Source organism: Marmota flaviventris, chromosome X (genome assembly GCF_047511675.1).
Source record: "Marmota flaviventris isolate mMarFla1 chromosome X, mMarFla1.hap1, whole genome shotgun sequence".
Taxonomy (NCBI): Eukaryota; Metazoa; Chordata; class Mammalia; order Rodentia; family Sciuridae; genus Marmota; species Marmota flaviventris.
Genome location: NC_092518.1, coordinates 10,024,002 through 10,048,289, shown reverse-complemented (window position 1 = coordinate 10,048,289; position 24,288 = coordinate 10,024,002). Strand labels below are relative to the sequence as shown.

General features: G+C 38.1%; 1 protein-coding gene across 4 annotated transcripts in view; it reads right to left on the bottom strand.

Moving 5' to 3' along the window:
* The window catches only part of Bmx (BMX non-receptor tyrosine kinase), a 47,992-nt gene extending 24,294 nt beyond the window's left edge, over positions 1-23,698 (bottom strand). For 2 of the 4 annotated variants that reach the window (XM_027946488.2, XM_027946491.2), the window contains exons 1-10: positions 23,570-23,698; positions 17,366-17,512; positions 16,122-16,226; positions 14,097-14,178; positions 11,904-12,023; positions 10,672-10,736; positions 7,045-7,220; positions 4,206-4,262; positions 2,023-2,094; positions 938-991 (exon numbers count right to left, since the gene is read on the bottom strand). In XM_027946488.2, the coding sequence (XP_027802289.1) occupies positions 938-991; positions 2,023-2,094; positions 4,206-4,262; positions 7,045-7,220; positions 10,672-10,736; positions 11,904-12,023; positions 14,097-14,178; positions 16,122-16,226; positions 17,366-17,512; positions 23,570-23,572 (881 nt within the window). In that variant the 5' untranslated portion in view covers positions 23,573-23,698. The remainder of the gene's footprint in view (positions 1-937; positions 992-2,022; positions 2,095-4,205; positions 4,263-7,044; positions 7,221-10,671; positions 10,737-11,903; positions 12,024-14,096; positions 14,179-16,121; positions 16,227-17,365; positions 17,513-23,569) is intronic. The other 2 variants (XM_027946489.2, XM_027946490.2) reach the window with 2 other exon arrangements.
* Between the last annotated feature and the right edge of the window lie 590 nt (positions 23,699-24,288).

Below are 24,288 nucleotides of genomic sequence, written 5' to 3'. Positions count from 1 at the left end.
TGGGGAAGAGATCATACTGCAAAGGGATAGAGATTACAGCACATCTACCCTGGTGTGACAGGCACACCCAGGACCAGGCTGGGTTAGAGTTTAAGAGGAAGAGTGCAAACAGTGACATATACTTTGTAAAAGCTCTCACTTTCACGTGTAACCAATGAATCAATGACAACCCTCATATGAAAACAGAACTAGAAATATGCATAGTCTAGTGTCCACACAAATTTTATAATTTGGGGCATAAAGTGTGTAAAAAATGCAAGATGCTCTATTACTCCCATCTTTCCTTAACATCAATCTTTATTGTTTAGAGAACAATTATATGTTGCTATTTGTAGAATGCTAGAACCCTATTTTTTGGAGAGAACCTTAATGGCCACTTAAATCAATGAAACTCAATATAATTAGGATGGCTACACTTTCTTATTTGCCTAGAATAATCCAGTTTATGCCAGATGTTTAGTGAAATTTTTCTCTCTCTCTAAAGCATTTCAATTTTGGTACTAAATGATAAGGTCACCCTGATAATAGGAATCTCTCAACAGAAATGCTGCCATGTTCAAGTTCTCAGGATGCTGCTACCTTGTAAAATCACCAATTTAATGTTAATAAGGCCTGAAGAAAGGCCTTTCAGGGAAAAAAATGAACAGAAACATCATATGCTCTATTTATAAAGACCAAGTGAAATGAAGGGGAACACTGGATAATGACAAATCCATTGAAAATGTGCAGCCAATTTAGAAAGCCTAGATTGGGGGAAATATAATCATTGATAATAACCTAGCTCATTGCCACCTGTCATTTAGAACCCACATGAGCTTACCCATGTAAACACAGCCTCCTGAGAAAGTCTGAGCCATCTGTTTTAATGCCTTTGAGGAATCAAATAGAAACATCTATGCCTAATCTTAGAGGAGCACAGAAGACTTTCAATACTCACTCATAATCATCCAGGTTTTCTTCTTCTTCAGATGAACTTGACTCAGGGAACCCCCTTAACAAGAGTCAAGGAACAACATGAATGAAAAAAAAAATCATCAGGAAACAATCAAAGTGCCAGTAATACAATATTAGACCCCACTCTTCTTCAATCCACATAAATAAAATCTAGACTATTAAGGATTCATTTTTGCACTAAGGAAGGTATCAGCAAAGTGAAGAGACAGTCACTCAAAAGTTGGGCTTATGCTCAGTTTAATGATAAAATGGCTCTTTAGTGTAGAAAGCCCCCTAGGAATATAGATGTCTTTCATTCTCTCTCTCTTTTTTTTTGGTACCAGAGATTGAACTCAGAGGCACTTGACCCCTGAGCTACATCCCCAGCCCTTATTTTGTATTTTATTTAGAGAAAGGGTTTCACTGAGTTGCTTAGCACCTTGCTAAGTTGCTGAGGCTGGCTTTGAACTCACAATCCTCCTGTCTCAGCCTTCTGATATAGGTCAGATAGTAGAGTGCTTGCCTCACAGGCACAAGGCCTTGGGTTCAATCCCCACCACCACCAAAAAAAAAAAAAAAAAAAAAAAACATTCTCTCCTTTTTAAACTATAATTATTAGTAAAAATTAATTGTACAAATTCAAATTCATGGGTTTCATTGTGATATTTCCATATAACATGCTTTGATTTTTTTCAAAATAGTGAGCTCATGAAATACATCCCCTTCAGGGGATAATATGAAGTTAAAAAACAATTTGGGCTGCGTCTTGAGCTATTCTTAGGGAAGAGTAAATCAATTCCAGGTTGGTTTCCCTCCTGCTAGAGATGCCTGAATCAGCTAGATTAATGTTCATGCTAACACCAGAGTATGTCATGAAGATTGGCTAGGAGAAATCAGTGTGAGAACTGTAACACACAAACCATGGATTCAGACCCACCTAAGAGTTCAGAGAGACAAACTACATGGACATTTCTGATTTATCTTCATCTTATACATAAAGCCTAGTTGCAAAATTATTGCAAATTTGGTTAGCTTTCCTACAAATGGAAGCCAATCCTGGATATAAATTAATATCTACATTTGATTTACCATGATATCTTTGAGGTGCTGTGATTTACAATATTTCTTTCCATCTGATAACTGCATGCAACATCTTCACTGCTGCAAAAGATGTTTCATAAGTTTATAAATTTATGCATACTTATACATCTTAAATGACAAAAGTAATTCTGTTCAAATATGATTTAGCTTTACTTGACATTTAGACCCACACATTTCATTTGGTTTGGAAACTTAAGCTAACTAATTACTTTCCCAGTGGTCTTTTCAGGGACTTCAATAAGAAGCAGTAGCTTGGCAATGTGCCTATATAATAATGGCTTATAATGACCCCAAATAATAACAAACCTGGATTAATAAATCATTTGACCTAGGTTTGCTCTGATTTTCTTATGGATATGTAAGCATTCTGTCACTTATATATTTAAAATAAGCTATTCTCCTCTTTGTTGTCATGATTATAATCAAAAGTCTTCAAAATGCTAAACTGTGAACTCTATGTGGACATAAATGGATAAACAGGATTTTCATCCTCTACCACCCATCATTTTATCTCTTCAATTTGGGTGAGACTGAGGAAGTGCCTTCCTCCCAAAGCCTCAACACTGTTTTATCTGGAATGTAGGACCTATTTCCTGTTTGCTTTCATAGACCAGGCTCTTTTTCAAAACCACATTTCATTGGCAAGGAAATGCTCTTCTGGCTCCATCTCAAAGAATGTCTAGAGAAAGCCCTTAAACACTGCAATGCCTCCCTCCTACCTTCCCACAGAACCTGGCCCACCAGAATGACCTTTCAGCTTTAACTCTTCATAAGAAAAGTCTTTATTTAAAAAGGCTAGGCAGGGCTGGGGTTGTGGCTCAGTAGTAGAGTGCTCGCCTAGCACCCATGAGGCACTGGGTTCAATCCTCAGCACCACATAAAAATGAAATAAAGATATTGTGTGTCCACCTACAACTAAAAAATAAATATAAATAAAAAATATAAAGGGTAAGCAATTTATTTAGCCTTCTTGTTTTGAAGAGTTTGTGTAGAGTAGCAATCAATAGTACATCACTTTGGTTTATCCATATAAAGGAGTACTTTATAGACATTAAAAATAATCAGGTAGATTTCCAACAATGTGAATGTACTGAACACTACTGAACTATGCATGTAAAAAATGACTGATTGTGATAAATGTGTATTTTACCACAATTAAAAATTGAAATAAAATTTAAAAATTAAGTATATCTTCATGTGTTCAGATGGGAAAAAAATGTCAGAGGTCAAGTGAAAAGAACAAAGGGCAGGGGCTGGGGTTGTGGATCAGTGGCAGAGCACTTGCCTAGCATGTGTGAGGCACTAGGTTCGATGCTCAGCACCACATATCAATAAATAAATAAAATAAACATATTGTGTCCATCTACAATTTAAAAATATTTTTTAAAAAAAAAGAACAAAGGGCAAAGAAGACTGAGCAGTGGGAATCTGCTTTGGTTAAAAAAAATATATATATATATATATATATATACACACATATTTTAAAATATATATAATAATTATAAGATATACATATTTTAGCATGTACACAGAAAACACTTAGAGGAATATACATTTGAATTTTAAAAATTCAAGCTCCATGAAGACCTTTTAACAAGTATTAAAGTATTCTAATTCACTCATAGATGTAATGTAGCCCATGCTAAGATGTGAGTGACCAATCCTTTGTATAAAAAATTAGCTTTCTAAAGGTCTAGGGCAAATCCAGGGTCAGAATTAAAGGTGGTTTAAAATGTAAGGGTACATGTCAAAAACTTAGTATTCAAGATAAATAGTTCTTTATTGAAATATTAATTAATGCTAAAAAAAAACTTTGAACAAAATGTCAACTTTTGAAATGCAGATAGGATCTGGCAATTTATGAAAATGTGAAAATTGTACAGTCATTTTCACCACACACCTCCCTCAGGAAATCACTGAGCCTTCTATCAGGGAGGTGACCTGGAAAAACTTAACATGACATTCACTGTCCTTGGATCTGGGCTTGTTGATCATCTCCTTCTATAGGAACATTGGGCTACAAGCAAATAAATGCAGCCTTTTCCCTCAGGTACCAGGTATGGATTAATACACTTGGATACTAGTTCCACTTTAAAATGAAAGGGACCACAGCTTATTATATTTAAAAAACAAAACAAAACAACAACAACAAACTAGAAGAATCCACTTACAGATTTTCAAATTCCATATGGCCTTGTGGCTGTATCATTGGTACAGTGAGACATTTGCTTTAGATAAAAAAATAATGAGCATGGAAAGAATAGAGGAATAAGAAGACAAGGGAGAAAACAAAGAGACAAAGATAAGTCAGAGAGATGATCTGCATCACTGTGGGGAAAGACAGACATGGGTACCCTGTATGGAGGCTCACAACTGGATGAAAAGATGGCAGGCAGTGGGCAATGTGATGGGGAGGAAGTCTAAGGCAGCAAATAAGAAAGGGAAGTCATGGCTAGGTGTGGTGGTGCATGCCTGTGATTCCAGCAGCTTGGGAGGCTGAGACAGGAGAATTACAAGTTCAAAGCCAGCCTCAGCAAAAGTGAGGTGCTAAGCAACTGAGTTGAGACCCTATCTCTAAATAAAATACAAAATAGGGCTGGGGATGCTCAGTGGTCGAGTGCCCCTGAGTACCAAAAAAAAAATTTTAAAGTTTCTTTAAAAACAAAAACAAGAACTTCCGGACCCGGAGGCTTAAACATGGATGTGCACCCCACGAACTTCCGGATCCTGGGCCTTAAACATGAACGTGCGCCTGAGGAACTTCCGGATTCAGGGGCCTAAACATGGACGTGCATCTGACAAACTTCCGGATCCTGGGGCTTAAACATGGACGTGTGCCCAAGGAACTTCTAGATCCAGGGTCCTAAACATGGACGTGCACCCGAGGAACTTCCGGATCCGGTGGCCTAAACGTGGACGCCTGAAGCGCTTCCAGATCCAGGGGCTTAAACATGGACATACACCTGAGGAACTTCCGGATGCTAAGGCCTAAACATGGATGCCTGAGGCACTTCCAGATCTGAGGGCCCAAAGATAGACGTGTACCTGAGGAACTTCTGGATCCGGGGGACCTAAACATGGACGCCTGAGGAACTTCCGAATCCTAGAGTCTCAACATGGACATGCACCAAAGGAACTTCCGGATCCTAGAGCCTAAACATGGACGTGCAACTGAGGAACTTCCAGATCCGGGGGCCTAAACATGGATGCCTGAAGCATTTCTGGATCCCAGAGCCTAAACATGGATGCCTGAGGAACTTCTGGACCCAGCGGGCTTAAACATGGACGTGCACCTGAGGAACTTCCAGATCCAGGAGCCTAAACATGGACATGCACCCGAGGAACCTCTGGATCCGTGAGCCTAAACATGGACACCTGAGGAACTTCCGGATCCTAGAGCCTAAACATGGACATGCACCTGAGGCATTTCCGGATGCTAAGGCCTAAACATGGACGTGCGCCTGAGGAACTTCCGGATCCGGTGCGTGCACCCATCGAACTTCCGGATCCTGGGGCTTAAACATGGACGTGCCCCTGAGGTCTGGGGGCCTAAACATGGATGCCCGAGGAACTTCCAGATCCGAGGGCCTAAATATGGACGGGTCCCTGAAACTTCTAGGTCCTTGTGCCTATAAAGGGCAGGGCATGACTCTCAGAAGGGACATGGCCCATGAAGGGGAGCCGAATATGGGGCCTGTTGGGAGGCAGACTGAGCTGTCACACCCTGAACTTGAATGTGACGGTGGCCTCACTTCCCGGCCTTCCCCTGGGTGTCACTTCCTCCCCTTCCAGGAAGTGCCGGGAAGGAAGTGAGACCAGGGGCAGGGACCAGACCCTGAGGAGGGACACCGTCTTTCTCCTGGCTTAGCCAGGCACCCAGCCTGGCTGGGGACAGTGACATCTTGTGACATTGGCTGCTTCCTGCATCCCTGCCCCAGGACCTCAGGGACCACAGGCAGAGACAGTCATTGGTTCTCCCCTGGCTTCTGACCCTCAGCCCCGGGGTCTGCCCAGGGAGAACTCTGTCTCCCAGAGGGTCAGGGACCCCTGTGACCTGCTGCTCCTTACCCACCGTCATCCTGGACAAGCACAGGTCAGGACACCAGACGCTACTGAGAGTGACATCTCCTAGATGGGTGGCTGGGGACTTTCCCTCTGTCCCCAGGCCTCGGACACTGGATGATCCCCCCCAGAGACAGAAAATAACCCCACACTGCCCAAGACTTATTTTTAAGCTTTGGATTCTGAAAATTTCCTGCTGCCACCTTCTTTGTGAAGCCAGTTTTTCAACGAGACAATATTCCAGGGGAAAAAAAAAAAAACAAAACAAAACATGGAGTCATTCAAACCAAGCTGACACATCTGGTCCTCCAAGAGAAATCTGGATTGGAGGGAGAACAGCCATTCTCAACTGGCGAAATAATGAAGTTCCCTTGTCCTTATTTTGTGTAAGCAAAATAAATAATCTGATGTTAACTCATCAAAAACAAAAACAGAGAAATTGCATGACCCTTTCTCCATGATCATCTTATGATTTAATTCAATATTTATTGAGCATCAAATTGGTCCAGACGCAGTGCCAGACCCTGGAGATATATACAATTTATATACCTTCAAGGTATTTAGATAGAAACTTTAGGCTGAAAAGCTTGAAAAGACTAATCAAGTAAGCTCCTTCTAAGCCATCTTTCATATAGAGAACATATTTTAAAGATTCTGTGTGTGAAATGTGCAGTTCTTTGGAAGAAGTGGGAACAGAAGGGAATCAAATGCTTAAATATCACTTAAAACATTAAATAAGATAATATAAATGGCAAGTGTATGCTGCTCAATCCCAGAAGAACCACACGCTTCCCCAGTTTTCTAGTTCAAGTACTGAACATTTTCTGAGTAGACAGCCCTATCTCAGCTAAAGCCTGTATCAACGGTTTTGAGGGTGAGGTCCAAGGCAGTGGGATCATGGGGACATTATCTACATGCTGAGCAGACAGCCCAAAAGCTGAGGTTTACCTTTTCAGTTTTCTTACTTGCCACCAGTCAGGGCAGTCTTCCCTTGGAATATATCGCATGTTGACATTTGGCTGGGAACTGAAGTTTTTCTTTGCATCAACGTCATATTGAGGTAGAGTAATACTTGAAGACGGTGCATCCATTTTGAGAATAGGAACTGCCCGAGGAATCTTTAGCTTTGAAGAACAGGAGATTTACTACATGGTGGTGAGGCACAGATTCAGGAACTAGGAACTAACAACTAAAGTATATCAGCTCTTAAATTAGAAGGAAAGAGGGGAGGAAGGGAGGAAGAGGGGGCATAGTAAGTATTGTTAAGGATATGGAGCGACCATAACGTATACTTTTGCTGGTTGGAGTATAAAGTGGTAAAAACACATTGGAAACTTATTTGCTGAATGCACTAAAGATGGATGTGCATATACTCTATGACCCAGCAATTATGGGCATGCACACACACATACATGCACATATACTCTATGACCCAGAAATTATACACACACAGACACACTCTATGAACCAGAGATTACACAAACACACACACACACACACACATATATATAAAATAGTGAAACAGAAAGATGTGGAAAACAACATTCATAGCAGAATATTTTGAATTAGATAAAAATTGGAAATTACTGAAGTGTTCATTAAGAGGATAAAATAGTAAATACACTGGTTGCAGAAGATTAAGTAATAGCTCCCCAATATGATCATGTCCTAATTCCCAGATGCTGTGATTATCTTACATAATACAAAGGATTTTGAAGATTGTGATTAAGGAATTTGAGGTGGAGACATTATTCTGGATTATAGATATGGGACTGATGTCATCAAAGGGACCCTTTTAAAAGGGAAGATGGTCAGGGATTAGAGAGAAGAAATAGGCATGGAAGCAGAGGTCAAAGAACAGAGAGGCTACTACCCTCTTGACTCTTAAGATGAAGGGAGAAACCAGGAACCAAAGAATATAGATAACCTTCAAAAGCTGGAAAAGTCAAGAAAATAGATCCTCTCCTAAAGTCTCCAGAATGAATACAGCTCTGTGGAACCATTTTAGACTTTTGACCTTCAGAACTATAAGATAAAAAAATTGTGTTGCTTTTAGCCACTGAATTTGTGGTAATTTCTTAGAGCAGCAATAACAAAATAATATAGTGGCATAGTCATACAATGGAATTCTATAAGCAGTAAGAATAAACTACAACCATACACTAAAAGAATGTGAATCTCATAACTTGAACAAAAGACAGACAACAAATGACTATATACTTTATGATTCTACTTATGTAAAGGTCAAAACCAGGCAAATAATCTATGATATTGAGAGTTAGGGGAGCAATTACTCTTGATGGGCTATAGTGACTGGAAGGGAACATACGGTTCTATGATGTTCTGTTTCTTAATCTGAATGTGTTTTATACAGATGTGTTCAGTTTGTGAAAATTCATCAAGCGGAACACTTAGGATCTGTGTGCTTTATACTTCATCAAAAATTGTGTGAGGGGCTGAGGATGTGGCTCAAGCAGTAGCGTGCTCGCCTGGCATGCACCACATAAAAAATAAAATAAAGATGTTGTGTCCACCGAAAACTGAAAAATAAATATTAAAAAAAAATGTGTGAGTGTGTGTGTGTGTGTGTGTACAAGCATGTGAGCACACATGTGTGAGCTCTAAATTTAATTTTTTCAAATTTATTTTCCTTTTTTCAGGTATATCATTTATTTGGAGTTGAGGCTTTGACAATCTGGAAAATTTTTGTTACACAGGATACTGATATATATAAGCTATAAAATGGGTTCTTTCTAAAGATAAATGCATTGGAAAGTTCCTTAAATGGAAATCTGAATAGAATGGCTATCAAGCTGATTTTTATTTCTACCATTCAGAAAATATGTCTTCTATTTAGTGCTTTGGTAAGAACAAAACAGAGAAAAAAATGCTTTTCACAATATCCTTTCTGAACTCTGGTTCATTTGGGCAGTTTATAATCAGAATAGGCTTAGGAACCCTTAGTCACTGATTTGCTTGGCTGATAATTTTCAACACATTTCCCAAAGAATTTCCTGCCAGAGGTGAGATGCAATTGTTTCTAACTTCTTAATTATCTTCTGCTCTTAGATTTGTTTAAAACAAACTTCATTGGAATTCACACTTTTAAAGTGAAGAATTATGTGACTCTTACTAAATTTATCAAGTTGTATAACCATCATAATCTGTTCTTAGTATATTTCCATCACCCCATTAAAATCCCTTGTGTGCACTGACAGCCAATCTCCATTTCCACTCTGGCCTTAGTCAACCATTATTTGACCTCTGTCTGTATAGAGTTGCTGAATCTGGACATTGCTGTTGGGGCCATGATTTTAATGTAATGATGGGGATGGAACCCAGGGTTTTGTGCATGCTAGATAAGCATTCCACCACTGAGCTACACCCCTGGCCCAAGGGTCATAATTTTTTTTTTTTTCCAAGGGTCATAATTTTTAAGCTTTAGGACTGGAGCAAGTATCCAAATCCAAACAGCAATGTTGCTGATAACAAAGTGAAAACTCCAAACCATAATAATTGTTTCCTTTGGCTGCTATAACAAATCACTGCACATTTGATGGGTTAAAATAACAAAAATTATTCTTTCAGGAGCTGGGGATATAGCTCAGTTGGTAGAGTGCTTGCCTTGCATCACAAGACCCTGGATTCAATCCTCAGAACCACACACACAAAAAAAGATAAGACATCTGTTCTGTCATAAATATTGATAACTTTGCAAATGTGGATTGAAAATTCAAATTATTTAGATCTTCACATGGTTCTCACATAAGACCAAGAATAAGCATTAGGAAGCTCACTCAGGTGCTACCGATACCTAATCACGATAGGACCAGCTATATAGGAGCATCTCTTTTTCACTAGATCCCCTTTGGCTTTAACCCTGAAAGGGTCAGAAATCTTAGCCTCTCTATGACCCTTCCTCCAAAGCAAGCTGCCAGCTGATGCCAACTCAAGTTAGGTAAAGTGGTGAAGGTGTAACTCAAAATAATGTTTGGAGTCATGTGATTATAACATTGGATGGGACAATTCAGAGGCTGTTCTTGTGACTACTAGCAATTAGGGCAAAACATCATCTGAGAGTGAATGAAAACTATGGAATCTGCCTAAGACTTTTTCTGGCAGCTTTGGAGGAATCACGGAGGGAAAAATGATGTTGTTTTATGCTTGTGTCTCATTCCGTCACTGGGATATCTCCAGGAGTCAGTGTTGGCAATGCTGGTGGTAGGGAAACAATGATCGATATTAATAATTGCTGGTTACATGTGACACCATCTTAAGTACTTCTCTCCCATTCACCCTTTTTGTGTGTGTGTCACTATTTATAGGTTTACTGGTTAGGAAAAGACCTAGTGGTTAATACAAAAATATAAAATGTTACAATGGTTCTATTTGAATCCATTTTGATACCACCCATAAGTAGTAGTGATTGCTCACATTTTTCCTCTCTTTGCTAAGTGGTCTGCATGAAGTCTACATTTTCTGGTCTTGAATCTGGCAACTCTTCATTCATTTAATATATCCTGACAATGAAAAACATTAAAACAAACAAACAAACAAAGAAAAACATTGACTTACCACCCTGTCTGGGAAAAAGGGAGTTCTGTGTTTCTCTTCATTAATGGCAATGTGCAGATCAGCATCTGAAATGTAAAACCAAGTATTATCAGAAGAAATGTGAAATAAAACAAAAACAAAACAAGAGAATGTTAAGAACTAATGGGCTCTTAACTAACTAATGTTAAGAACTAATGTTAAGAACTAGTTGTAGCTCAGCGGTAGAGCACTTGCTTGGCATGTGTAGGCCCTGGGTTCCATGCTCAGCACCACATATAAATAAATAAATAAAATAAAAGATCCATTGACAACTAAAAAATATTAAAAAAAAAAAAAAGAAGAAGAAGAAGTAAGAGAAGGAGCAGGACACAGTGGTACACGCCTGTAATCCCAGTGGCTCAGGAGGCTGAGACTGAAGGATCAAGAGTTCAAAGCCAGCCTCAGCAAATGCAAGGCGCTAAGCAACTCAGTGAGACCTTGTCTGAATAAAATACAAAATAGGGCTGGGGATGGGGCTCAGTGGCTGAGCGCCCCTGAGTTCAATCCCTGGTACCAAAAACATAAATAAATAAATAAATAATTTTAAAAAAGAATTAAGAGAATGAAACAGATTGTGTGAACAATACTCCAGACTCACTGAATTCAAACACAACATCTGGAATAATTCTGTAGCTTTCCTGTATGATGCCCAACTCAAACACCACTCCTCTATCATCAATTATTGATAACTTTGCAAATGTGGATTGAAAATTCAAGTTCCTCTAAATCCTATAAACTATTAATTTATACCTCATATCTATCCTATATTTTAGTCACAGATATCTAATCTGGTTAGGTAGTACATATGAGCCTAGGGGTCAGTATTTCTGTCCGATTCCTCTTTGATTGGCTCATACAAGATATTTTAATAATTATTGAAGATGAATAAATAATTCATGAATACATAAATAAATTTATTACATGCTTTCTGTTCTTATGATATTTGTTGATTTCTTTTCCACCCTTACATGGAAATAGATGCCCAATCTGTGAGAATGAAACCACTGTATGCGTTATCAGTGGAGTGATTATATGGTTTATTACCCAATCTGAATCATATGCCTTTAATAATTAGGCCAAATTGCTAGGCACCAAGTAAGAAGTCTTGAACAATGGGAGGCTTCCTGGCAAAGTGTTCCAGAATCTAGAAATTTGGTCCTAATGGGGGGGAGCCATCCACCCAGGGTTTAGTCCAACAAGGGGTCATGCATTACATGCTTCCCAGAGGGTACATCCTGGGGCCGCTTTGCAACTCTGCTGGCAGCACAGGAACTTCCCATCCACGAAGAACCCACTGTGGTACTTGATCAGCAGGTAGGGGTTGCCCCTTATCTCTGAGGAGCAGGTAGAAAGGAAACAAGATGTGAGCAGATGTTGGCCCAAGAGGAGAAACACAGCCAGCAAGCACTGTCATTGCAGAACAATAAAAACTCCATTTGCCAATAACTGAGGTAAGAGCCAGTGGTTCCTGAAGGATATGTCTTTCATTCAGAGGTTAATAAACCACAAAGAAAAAAGTTTAGCTATGTGCATAGTGAGAACAACACAATAACATATCATTCTTTAAAAAACACTAGTAAAAATGCATATACAAATCAGCTTGCTGTTGAATTTTAGAAATTCATCCATAGATCTAGTATGGAAGGACTAGATCTTAACAAGGAGACAAAAATTCTTATAGCTTACACTTCCCTTCACTTTTTATTTTGAAAACACTCAAATATACAGAAAAGTTATAATAGTATAATAAACATTCATGTACCCTTAACAGATATTCACCAATTATTAGTTAAACATTTTGCTTTTTCTTTCTTTCTATACATATCATTATTTCTAAAATTTTTATCATTATTAAATTTTGCTTAATAATTTGAGAGTGAATAGCAGGTATTATGACCTAAATAATGTCAACCATAGATACTTCAATGTGTAACTTTTATTAACAAGGGCATTCTGGGGCTGAGGTTATGGCTCAGTGGTAGAGCACTTGCCTAGCATGAATGAGCCACTGGGTTCCATCCTCACACCACATAAAAATAAATAAATGAAATGAAGGTATTGTGTCCATCTACAACTAAAAATATATATATATTAAAAAGAGAGTGTTCTCTTATATAACCATAATACAATCATCACATTCAGGAAATCTAGCAGTGATAAAATATTACTAATAATATGAATTTCACATTTAAACATTTTTCTGACTGTTCCAATTATGTCCTTTATAGTCACTTACTTTTTCTGATCAAGGATCCACTCCAGAGTCAATGTGACATTTAGTTATCTAGTTGCCCTTGACATAGAATGGTTTCTTATCCTTTGTCTTTCATGACTTTGACATGTTTAATGAATGGCTTATGGGTTACTTTTCATGGAATAGGTACATATTAAAAAAAACTATAGGAATACATCAATATTTGATCCAAAGAATTCAATTTCTAATCTTGGTGTATAATACTAAATCTATAACAATTTAGCCTCTTTTGAAATACAACAGAAAAGCTTACAGGGTCTTAATAGAGATTCGTTTAAGAAGCACTGCTAGGTGGGGGATTTCTTATTTTAATCTCAGAAGATCTGCTCCTCCTTTAGAACCTACTCAAGGAAGTGTATGGAGATAATAATAATAAATATTTTGCTGAGTCACTGGGAAGATATAAGATAATGTATATAAATATTTGGCCCCCAAAATAGGTGTTCAGCTTTTGTAATCATTCCCTTAGTTTAACTCAGTTCAGTTTAGCTAAAAATGCTGGCATTAAAAAACTTCATTACTGAAAATTATTACAAAAATCACAGAAAGCAAAAGGAATAAAGACTCTAAAACACAACTTTCTGATTTTGGTTCCAAAGGATCCTTGGAATTTCTTGGGCACATTACTTGTCTTCCTGCTGTCTAAGCTCCTGGTCTCACATGTCAAGATTCCTAGGATTTCCTACTATGTGGATTTAGATTCCTGGCTAGCTAATTCTTTTTCCAATCCAGTCCAAAAGTTTGCACTGCAACACTCCCACCACCTAATAATGACAATAAGAGGAACTTTCTATAAAAAATGAAAATACAGTAGCTACAGGACTTACACAGTCCCAGTAAGACCTGGACTTTGCCCTGGTAAAGGCAAGCACAGTGGGTGGAAAGCAGGTGGCTTAGCTTCCCGAGCTGCTGGCAAGACACAATAACAAGCTCTGTGCTGAGCAGGATGGGGGGCGGGAATCTGATCCTCAGGCTTCCTGTCTGTTAACAATGAGAATGCAAAAGGAGGATGGGTCTGGCATATTCCCTGAGGTTAGTAGGAAAATCAGTAGATTATTTCTTGGCATTGGGTCCTTTTACTGCTTTATCTTTCCTCCACCAAGCCTCAAGAGAATTCAATCCATGAGTCTCCTTTATATGACATTTTTATTACCTTTTTGTAATGCTTTCAACCACTGACTTCGGCTCTCTTCATTTGATGCATAGACATAGAGAAGTCCATCTTTATAGACAATCTGGAAAGGAAAGAATGTGGTTCATTTTGATATAATATATTGTTTATTAGCTTTGGAATTAGATGGAGAAAAATCTATACTTTTTGTTTGTTTTTATCTTCCACTTTTCAATTTATTTTATCCCAGACAGTTCAAATCTTTGGAAAATCATAGAAATTATGCATCTGACAGCGGTGAGCATTGAGGTCTCAGTAGGGATGCCCTGGACCGTGGAGAATTATGTTAGACATTACGTGTGTCTTACAAGGGTTCTGGCCCATCCATTTGCCCATTGATCAATTCCTTTTACAGCCCATTGAAAACCAACTGCTTTATCCTTAAAAATATGTCTAAGGATGGAATATTCTTTATTTTTTTCAGGTCATCTATCGGTCTTCATATATTCTGATCATTTTACAGTTCATCTTTACATTGAATAAAACTATGTCTACTTGTTACTTTAGTCTTGCTTCGTATGGCACCCTGGAAATCTCCAGAATACATATTATTTTGTTTGTTTGTTTCTAAAGAAACTTGTTTAAATGTTTGAAGATTATAGTGTTTTCTCAAGATCCCTCTCTACTTTATTCTATTCTTGATAATAATGTTTAATAAATTTATTAAACACCTACTAGTTTCTGGGCTCTTTCCTAGGTACTATAATATTTTAATCCTATTTCGATTCTATGAAAATATATGAGTATGCCTTTTTGTTAACAAATGAGAAAACATACTCAGAGAAAAGTTGAGTATGTGCTTATAGCTATACACCTGATAGGATTAGGAGCTCTGCAGGATTCCAAAGTCTGTGTGCCTTTGAGTACCCTATGCTTCTGTGATGTGAGTTTGTAGCCTCTTCCATGAGCACACTCTTCCCTGGTTTCTCCCAATTGGGTAATGTAGTTATACTTGGAAATATGGGTTGTTGAGCAACTGTATTATTGTACTTCATTTTTGACTACAGGTCCCCAATACTAGCACTGGATAATCTGGCCATCTGAAAGACAACCCATCCAGGGCTGGGATTGTAGCTCAGTGGCTGAGCGCTTGCCTTGTATGCATGAGGCACTGGGTTAGATCCTCAGCACCACATAAAATAAATAAATAAAACAAAGATATTGTGTCCATCTACAACTAAAAAAAAAAAAATGTTTAAAAAAAAAAGAAAGAAAAACAACCCATCTGTCTTTAAATCAGAAAGAAGTGTTGATTATATAATAAAAGTAGGGCATGACTTAAATCAAGCCACTTCCAAAAGGTACTGAAAGGATACTCTCCGTAGTATACCATACTTCAAGGTAAAATTAAAATTTCTTAGAATGATGTGCAAAGTCCTTCATGATTCTGCCCTGTCCACCTCTCCTGGATCATCTCTGTCTCTCTCATGAGGCTTCTTTTTCAGAGTGACTCCTATCTCACACATCAGTGCCTTGACACTCCTGTTCTTTTGTTCTGCTGCCTTTCCTTTCTGTGCTGGCTTAAACTCTTATTTGTCCTTCCTAACCTGATATCTTGGCGTGAGGAGCAAAGCTAGCTTCCGCTTCCTGGAGCACAGTGGATATACTATGCTGACCTCCGTCTTACCACTTGTTTGTTAGTCTATTTTGCTACGTCCTTGTAAATTACCTTGGGGCAGGGTGAATATTTTATTCTGTATAATGTTTCTATTACCTGGAACCCAGCAGAGACACTCAGCAATGTTTGATAACAGAAATTGTCAGAGCTGAGACAGGTCAGGCCATTGCAGTTTATACTCTCATCTTGCTTCCCTTCCCTCCAGGGATGTAGATTGGTAGTCAGAATTTTAGCAAAGTGTGCAACTCCCATTCGGGAATATTCCAAGTCATCATTCTCTTAACAAAGCGTTTTGCAATATTGTTATTTGCCTAGATATACTGAGTTCATGATAGAAAATGTCAAAGTGAAGAATCAACTACTCGAGGTGATGTTGTGCCTTGTTTTACCTGAAATGGGTACTGTCTCTCCACTGGTGTTTGCTCCTCGAGATTGACTTTCTCCACACATCTGATTTTCTTAATTTCAATTGATCCTTTTCTACTGCCTCTTTTCTGAATTAAAACACAAAATATTAGATTTCTCATGTGATACGCCATGGTACATAGGGAAAAGCATAAAGCTAAAGTTATGATTGGGAGAGAGATTTGGAGATGGTATGATCAATGGAGAATCACTTCCCTTTCTCTAGAGTAGTCAAGTGTAAACACACACATACTCCAAAAGCAAGTGTTTAAGTACTAGTTAAAATTTTGTTTGAGAATCATAAAATGGGGTTTGACCCCCCAGTTCCAAAAAAAAAAAGGGAGAATCATAAAATGTGTTTCAAATCACCTGCCATGTGGTTAATACACTCAGGAAAATCAAGAAATTTAATTCCCTAAAGCTTCTTCACTTCATTTCAATTTTATGACAGTATTTAGTGTGTTTTTACAAAGTTAAAATTCTCACCTGAACAGAGATATTTGTTTATCCAGTGTTGTTTTAAAGCTGCATTTCTGATCTTCAACACTATTAATATTTGGGGCTGGTGAGATCTTTGCTATGGGGTCTGTCCTACGTATTGTAGGATATTTAGTAGCATCCTGGAATTCACTCACTGGATGCCAGTAGTACTTGCCCCATAACTAGTTGTGACAACTGGAAATATCTCCAGTAGTTACCCAGTGTTCCCTGGGAAGCAAAAATGCCTTCAGTTGAGAACTACTATTCTAAAGTCATCTTTTTTGTTGTTGTTTTGTTTTTTGGTACCAGAGATTGAACCCAGAGGCCTTAAACATTGAGCCACATCTCCACATCCCCAGCCCTTTTTATTTTGAGACAGGGTCTTGCTAAGTTGCTCAGGCTGGCTTTGAACTTGTGATCCTCCTGCCTCGGCCTCCCAAGTTACTAGGATTACAGGTATGCCCCACCACACGGAGCTTATAAAGTTAAATTTGCTTTAGTAAAGTTAAACAACATGTACAAAATAAAAACACTCTTGCTTTTTATCCCAAAATAAAAAAAAAAATTTAAAACCCTTCATTTTGAATTCATCACACTTTGGTTAAGGAAGGGCAGTGTAATCAGTGGATACCAGTTGATCTTTACTGCACAAGCTGAGAAACCTGATATTCTTTCACTGTAATCAAGTACTTTGTGGAGACTTAGGAAAAATAATAAACAGTATAAAAACAATGGAATAGAGTCTCACCATTTTGTCGTATTCATAGTAAGAAAGGTTTGTTTTAGTCAAAACAAAAAGCCGCTCTTTGTAATTATTTGGTGACATTTTCTTCTTTTGCTGTGACCTTTTGAGAAGAAGTTCTTCTAGAATGGATTTTGAATCCATATTATCGTCCTAAATAAAATAAAATAATTTGAATGAGTGTAGCCTCTAGCCAGGTTCTCTTTCAGCCTTCCTATATTTTACTCAACTGTTTCTCATTTAGGACTAATCTATATGCTAATTTAAAAAAATAAGATTATAAATAACTACACACATACCTACAGCTTTTTCTACTGCCTTTGTTCTGAATTTTATAAATATGCTGATATTTTTAAACTTTATTTATTTTTTCTTATGTGGTACTGAAGATCAAATCCAGTGCCTTGCACGTATTAGGCAAGCACTCTACCACTAAGCCACAACTCCAACCCAAATATGTTGATTTTTAAAAGCATTTTGTGAATTGAATAATGAACTCATTTCCTGGTCTGCACCATAAATTCACCATCTTTACACCACCCTCTAGACCACCTTATCACAATGTTCTTTATTCCTTAAGCATTCCTTAGGTGTTTGTTGAATTGAATAGGATATAATAAAATTTTCAAAAAATTGCAGTTCAGAGAGTTCACCATATATGAATTAATTGATCAACTAAAATTTCCCTCCATTTATGTGGCTAGTGGTTTGTGAGAGAAATATCATGGCAGATGACATTGTAATGGTCAGATCTTCAACAAAAAGGATATGGGTATAATTTTAAATATTTCAGAGATTTTAAAATCAAAGTGATTCCTCAAGATAGAATAAAAGGAAGAAAATACTTGGAAATTCAACACAATTTATATCAAAAGAGATTTAAAAGACCTAAAAAAAAAAAATCAGTACATTTACAGAGTAAAACACTCTTGCTTTTCTATCAGAAGCATGTAAAGCATTGAGTAAGGTATTTTCGAAAAATAAATTCAAAGACTGTTGTTGTAACTTCAGTCTGATCTCAAATCTGATCATGAAAAAGACCTATGTTAGGCAGTAAGCCACAGAGATAAACTTTCTTTTGTTCTTTGCCTTCTCAAACTACATCATTGTTTATAGTTAGATGTCCACTAGTTAAGATCTTTGTTTGATGATCTGAGATAATTTACTTACCTCAAACTCCTTAGAGCCAAAGTCTACACGGGTCCCTAAGTTTAACTCTCAAGCTCTAAGCAAAAGTTAGTGTTCCGAGCCACCATCACTCATATTTCCTCTGGCTATGCCAGGGTTGGGCTTTAAAAAGAAGATATTTGCATCCTATTTATCACTCTTGATCAGGAAGCACCCACACAGGCATTGCTCTGTCTGACTGGAGGCAGGTGCCAGGTAAATCCATCCAATCAATTCTCACTGGCTCAGGACTATGAGGAGCCCACTATGGCCAGAAATGAAAAGAAAAGGAGACTAAGAAAGATAGCCAGATGTTGTATAAACCACCATCGGTCCAAGCCACCTTTCCTCCTGTCATACACCATGCAACTCTGAAAGAGGGAATTTGGAAAACCAGCTTTTATTATTGATTTGCCTTTTTTATTTACTTAAAAATGGCACTCCGGACAGCTCACAGGAGAGCTATTTATTATTAATAATGAGGAGACTATTTATTAATTCCTAAAATGGCCTCCATGGCCTTTGCTTGACTTATGGACAGAAGTAGTGAAAATCTTATTCATTAAAAATAATAACTTTTTGCTTTGGATATTGTTTCACTGAGTTTTAAAATAGGATAATTCTTTTGCAGAGGTAGAAAAGTGGAGTGGATTCTTTTGAGCACAGTGGATGTTGTCCACAGTGGTCACTGGTTTCTTTGCTTGGGGCTAGGAGACAGGGCAGAGATCAGGGTGGAGTGGAGCTGGCAGGATCTACAGAGGCAGATGTCACACCATCCTTACATCTCTGCCTTGGTTGGAAACTCTATGCATATGCCTGCCTAGATAAGCTTTTCTTTTTTTGAGGTGGAGGGGGGGTACTTGGAATTGAACTAAGCTGCACTCGACCACTGAGCCACATCCCCAGCCCTATTTTGTATTTTATTTAGAGACAGGGTCTCACTGAGTTGCTTAGTGCCTCACCATTGCTGAGGCTGGCTTTAAGCTTGCAATCTTGAGCCACAGGGATTATAGGTGTGTACCACCTCATCCAGTTTAAATTTATTTTTTTACATCCAAAATGTACAGCTAGCTGAGAATCTGCTTGAAATTCATGGAAACCATGCAGGTATACTTTTTGTGAGATGTAGACCCCTTTGGGGGAGCCAAACACTAGACAGAGCTTCAGGGCACACTTGCATTTCTATATTTAAAATTTTTACTAATAAAGCAGAAAGAGAAAAGTATAAAAACTTTTGCCAAATCTCTTTTATGCCTACAGCTAAAATATTACTCTTTAAAGAAGAGTGCTAATTAAATAGATCTGGTTGGTTGAACAGAAAGTTTGCTTTTTAGAATTTTTTCAGGTGCTGAATAAATTCATGACATTAAGGACACTTTATAAAATGCAAAACCCAAAGTCCCAGCAGTTCATGATGATATACACACTTTTCTATGTATGGAACTTTCATATGCATCACATTTAAAATTTTTTTTTCAAAATTTTATATAAAAATTAATGAGTGGCTGGGCTGGGGAGGTGGCTCAGTGGTAGAGTGCTTGCCTCGCATACACAAGGCCCAGAGTTCAATCCTCAGCACTGCAAAACAAATAAATAAATAAATAATGAGTTGAAGAAACCACTGACACATCCACAAATTTTCCTGTGTCTGTTGAAGAGAAGAAGAATATTGAGTAGAAATGAAGAAATGTATGAAGCCCTCAAGATTCTTCAATAAATCACCCAGGATTTACAAGGCTTGTTGCATCTGACAAAATAAAATTTGTCTAATTTCAACATAATTGTTCATTTCAAAATCTTGCCCATTGTGAATTTTTTTCTTTCATTTCTAAAATTATATGTGATATAGGTTTATTCTACAAAACCAAGAACTACAAGTAGGTGAAAGAATGTAAGTTTAGATTATTTTTTTTTTCAAATATACACAGGCACATGCTTATTTTCACAAAGATGGGGGTCACATCTCGTGCATGTGGGTCTGCAATATGCTGTTGTTATGTAACAAACACCTGGAGCCACATGTCTTTGAAGTTCTATCTCAGAGAGCCAGTCCCTCAGAACTCTCCTCCCCAAGGTGGACTCCAAGGCTTCCTTAACCAACTTCAAAGCCCTGTTTTGATGATGCATGCTTTTGTCATCTCCTGATGAGTTTCTTCAAAGACAAGCTTTGTGGTTCACACTCAGGCTTGCACCCACTGTTCCCCTTCTATTTGCTCTGTCTCTGTATTTTCCCCTTTCTGCTCTAAATAGTCTAGATTCTAAATTAAAGGCATTTCTATGGTCTCACTTGATATAGGGGTGATAATTGGTGATGACTAATTTTTAGAAATGTAATGACTTCTTCCTTGTATTAGGACGATAAATAAACAAGGATCAGGTACCACTGTTGGTTGATTCAAATGCCTGTCCAACACCTGGCAAACCCTTCTCTGCTCAGCCTTTCCCCACCCCCCTTATTAAAGGGAAATTCAGTTGAGAAGGTGAAAGAAAAACTTTTCAAAATATAATGAGATCCTACACCTAGTTAGCATTAAACAGAAATCTATTTCCATAGAGGAGCAGGTGGGATTTGGCTGGACTCTTATTACCTCCCATGTAGAATAGAAATACTGATTTGCTTACCAAATAGCCCAGGCTGCCTATTTCCATAAGCACATAAAACTAGAGAGATATTAAAGCATAGGGAAGAAAAAAAAAAACACTAGTTGCAATCAATACAGTATTTTCTACAAAGAAGCCAGTAAGCATTATGTAACCTATTACATACACAAAAGGCACATGTTGAATTAACAGGACTGTAATCACTATGATTATTTAGGATTTTTAAGGAAAGAATATTATGAGAGTAAGAAGTTCACATTTTGAAAGTCAATAAGAACATGCGACCTTAAAGATTGAAATAAATTTTAAGTGGTACCGAAGAGGCGTAGGAGGCACCCAAGGAGGGTGTTTAAATAGAGCTATTGAACCAAAAAGTCTATTCCCTGACTGGCTCATGATGCTGCCTTACAGTTTTCTTCTTTAAGAATGAGAGATGAGGACAGAAATTCCTTGTCCTTTTACTTGGTTCAGTTATATTCTTTTATTTTACATGTCATTTTTAGCTAATGATTTTGATTAGTAGTTAAACAATACATATGTTGAGAAGGCAGTAGAGGAGGGAGTATGAGAAGGAGGAGGAAGATTCTCCAAGAGGGGACTGGGCAGGGTCTGAAAGAGAAATCTGAGGACTCAGTGACAAACTTAATCTTCAAATATTTGCCCAAAGCCAGACCCGCTTATCTTCATGCAAAATAACTAAACAGAGTACAATGGCAAGTCTCAACAGGATCAAGAAGCTTAACTCAAAATCAGGTGGCAGGCAGTGGTTTAAGAAGTCTTACTATGCTGGTCAAAACCAAATACCAGCTCCTCAAAACCTGACAAATTCCTATTTCACATGCAGGACAGAGAAAATTGGAGTTGATCTTGGCATAGTATGACAGACAGAAACTCTAACTAACATGGACACTCAAATCCTCAGTATTTTGGAACACCATACGTTAATTACTCTGAAAGGAATTTATGAAAAACCAGACATTTGGGGAGGACTATTTTCTCACAAAGAAAACAAAATTTCAATGCTATTCCTGTTGGACTAAAATTTACTTTGAGTGTGAAATTCATGTTCAGCACTTTCTAGAGCTTTTGTAAGCCCTTTCTTCTTCTTTGCAGCAACCACTTTTCTTTTGTTACCTCCCCTCTGCCCAAGGCACTCTTTTGGGGCACTTCCCTTAGGAGCAAAACAAAAAGTGATCAATCCATGAGCTAAACAAACTGGATTAGTTTACCACATAATGCTGCTTAGGTTGATGTGGGTGAAAGCATCAGGTTTCGGTTCATTTGTATCCTTGCTGTTTCTATGCAACCCCATATGTTACTTCACCCTGCCAAACCTCAGCTTCCCCATCTGTAAAGGGAGTAAAAACAATAGCCACCTTGAAGGGTTATGAGGAGTCAAGAGAAAGTGGTAGTAACAATGCCCAGCACCCTAGTAGATGTTTTGGAAAGATACCCCTTCACCTTCCCACTCCCTAGGCAAAATTTAAAAGTAGACCATAGTAAAGTTAAAATAATGAAGACAATGAAAGGAACCCCGAAGATCAAATTTCACTTTTCATCCCCCTGCCTCCAACTGCTAGGCATAGAAGTTAATGGGAGGCAGAAAGATCTCTTGAATTCTCAAGTAAAAAAAAAAAAAAAAAGCAACTACTCTGTAGATTTGTTTCAGACTTCCCATCCTGGCACTCATTACCTTAAAATCAGGTTGAACCAGTCCCTTTTTGGTGGTGTATTATACCATCATATTTCTTACAAATTAAAACTTGGAAGTTACTCAAAGTGTGGTCGTTCTGTAGGCTAACAACATTGGCACCACTTGGGAGTTAATTAGAAATGCAGACTCTCAGGTCCCACACCAGACTTAGTGCATCTGAATCTGCATTTTAGCAAGATCCCAGTGATCCATGTGCACATAGAGCTTGAGAAATGGTGATGTAGAGCACGATGTATTTGTACTGTTTTTAAAAATCCAATGAAATGATCATGGCCCACAAGAACTTTGAGTGTAACTATATGCTTAACCTTCTCATCTTTCTATGTCTGTCTAAAATACCACCAAGTCTCTGATTTAGGGAGACTTCAGGAAACTAAGAACCAATATTTATAGCTAAATTAACATCATGAAAGTATAAAGAAGATATAAGTGAAAATTCTGTCTTTTTGAAAGCAGTTACAAAGTCAATATAAAAAGCAGTTAGCAGAGGAAATAGCACAATTTGATAGCTTTTGATGAGATTTTGAGCAAGCAGTAAATTCACAATAGCAGTCTAAGCCTCTGGTCCCCAAATTACACCTTCCAAAGTGCCAGGGGAAGCCCCAACAATTTCATATTCATAATTTGGTATTACTTTTTCCTATAATTTCAAGCCCCATGACACCTGGATCTGAATCTATTTTCTTGTAGGATGTGACAGTGCATAGCCACCTGCCACTAAAACGCACCATTTTGGCGTGTTTGGTCGCCTGGGTCCACTGTGGTGAAGTTAATCTGCTCTCCCAGGAACACAGCTGAGGCTGTCCTCTTCCCAGTAGCAGCAAATCGGCTCACATTTTCTTGGCTGCTGGGTCAGAAATGGCTACATTACTCAGTGTCCCCCAAACGTTTATTGTCCTGCAGGGCCTTACACAATCCTACAGGAAACCACGCTCAACACTTAGCCAACACTTGTTGATCTGATTGAATGCAACAAAAACGGAGACAAAAGCATATTTCATAAAGGTTCCAACTTTGATAACTACAGCTCCTGCTTTTCCCAGGCAGCACTCGGGTACATGCGATAACCCTGCCTTTGTTTAGAGAACTCTGTGCTGGAAAGAACAAGAAAATCTCTCAGCAAAACGGGACTGCTGACGCTGACTTCTCTCACAGGACTTGGTCAGGAAACCATTAGGTAATGCCAAAGGGCACAGAGAATAAGCAATGAAAACTTCAACTCCACACTTGGACAAAGGGAGCCTGCAAAAGGCAAAAGAATAGTTCCTATGACCAAAAAGGAGCACACTTCCACAGTTGCAATTATTAAGAATCTAGAAACAGAAAGGAGTTCAGTACAATGCACCAAGATTACAATGAAAAGGTGTGATTGTTACTTTATATCATGACAATATCACCATGTTTGGCTTTACATGTTCTGTTAGGTAGTAGCAACCAATGAGCAGTG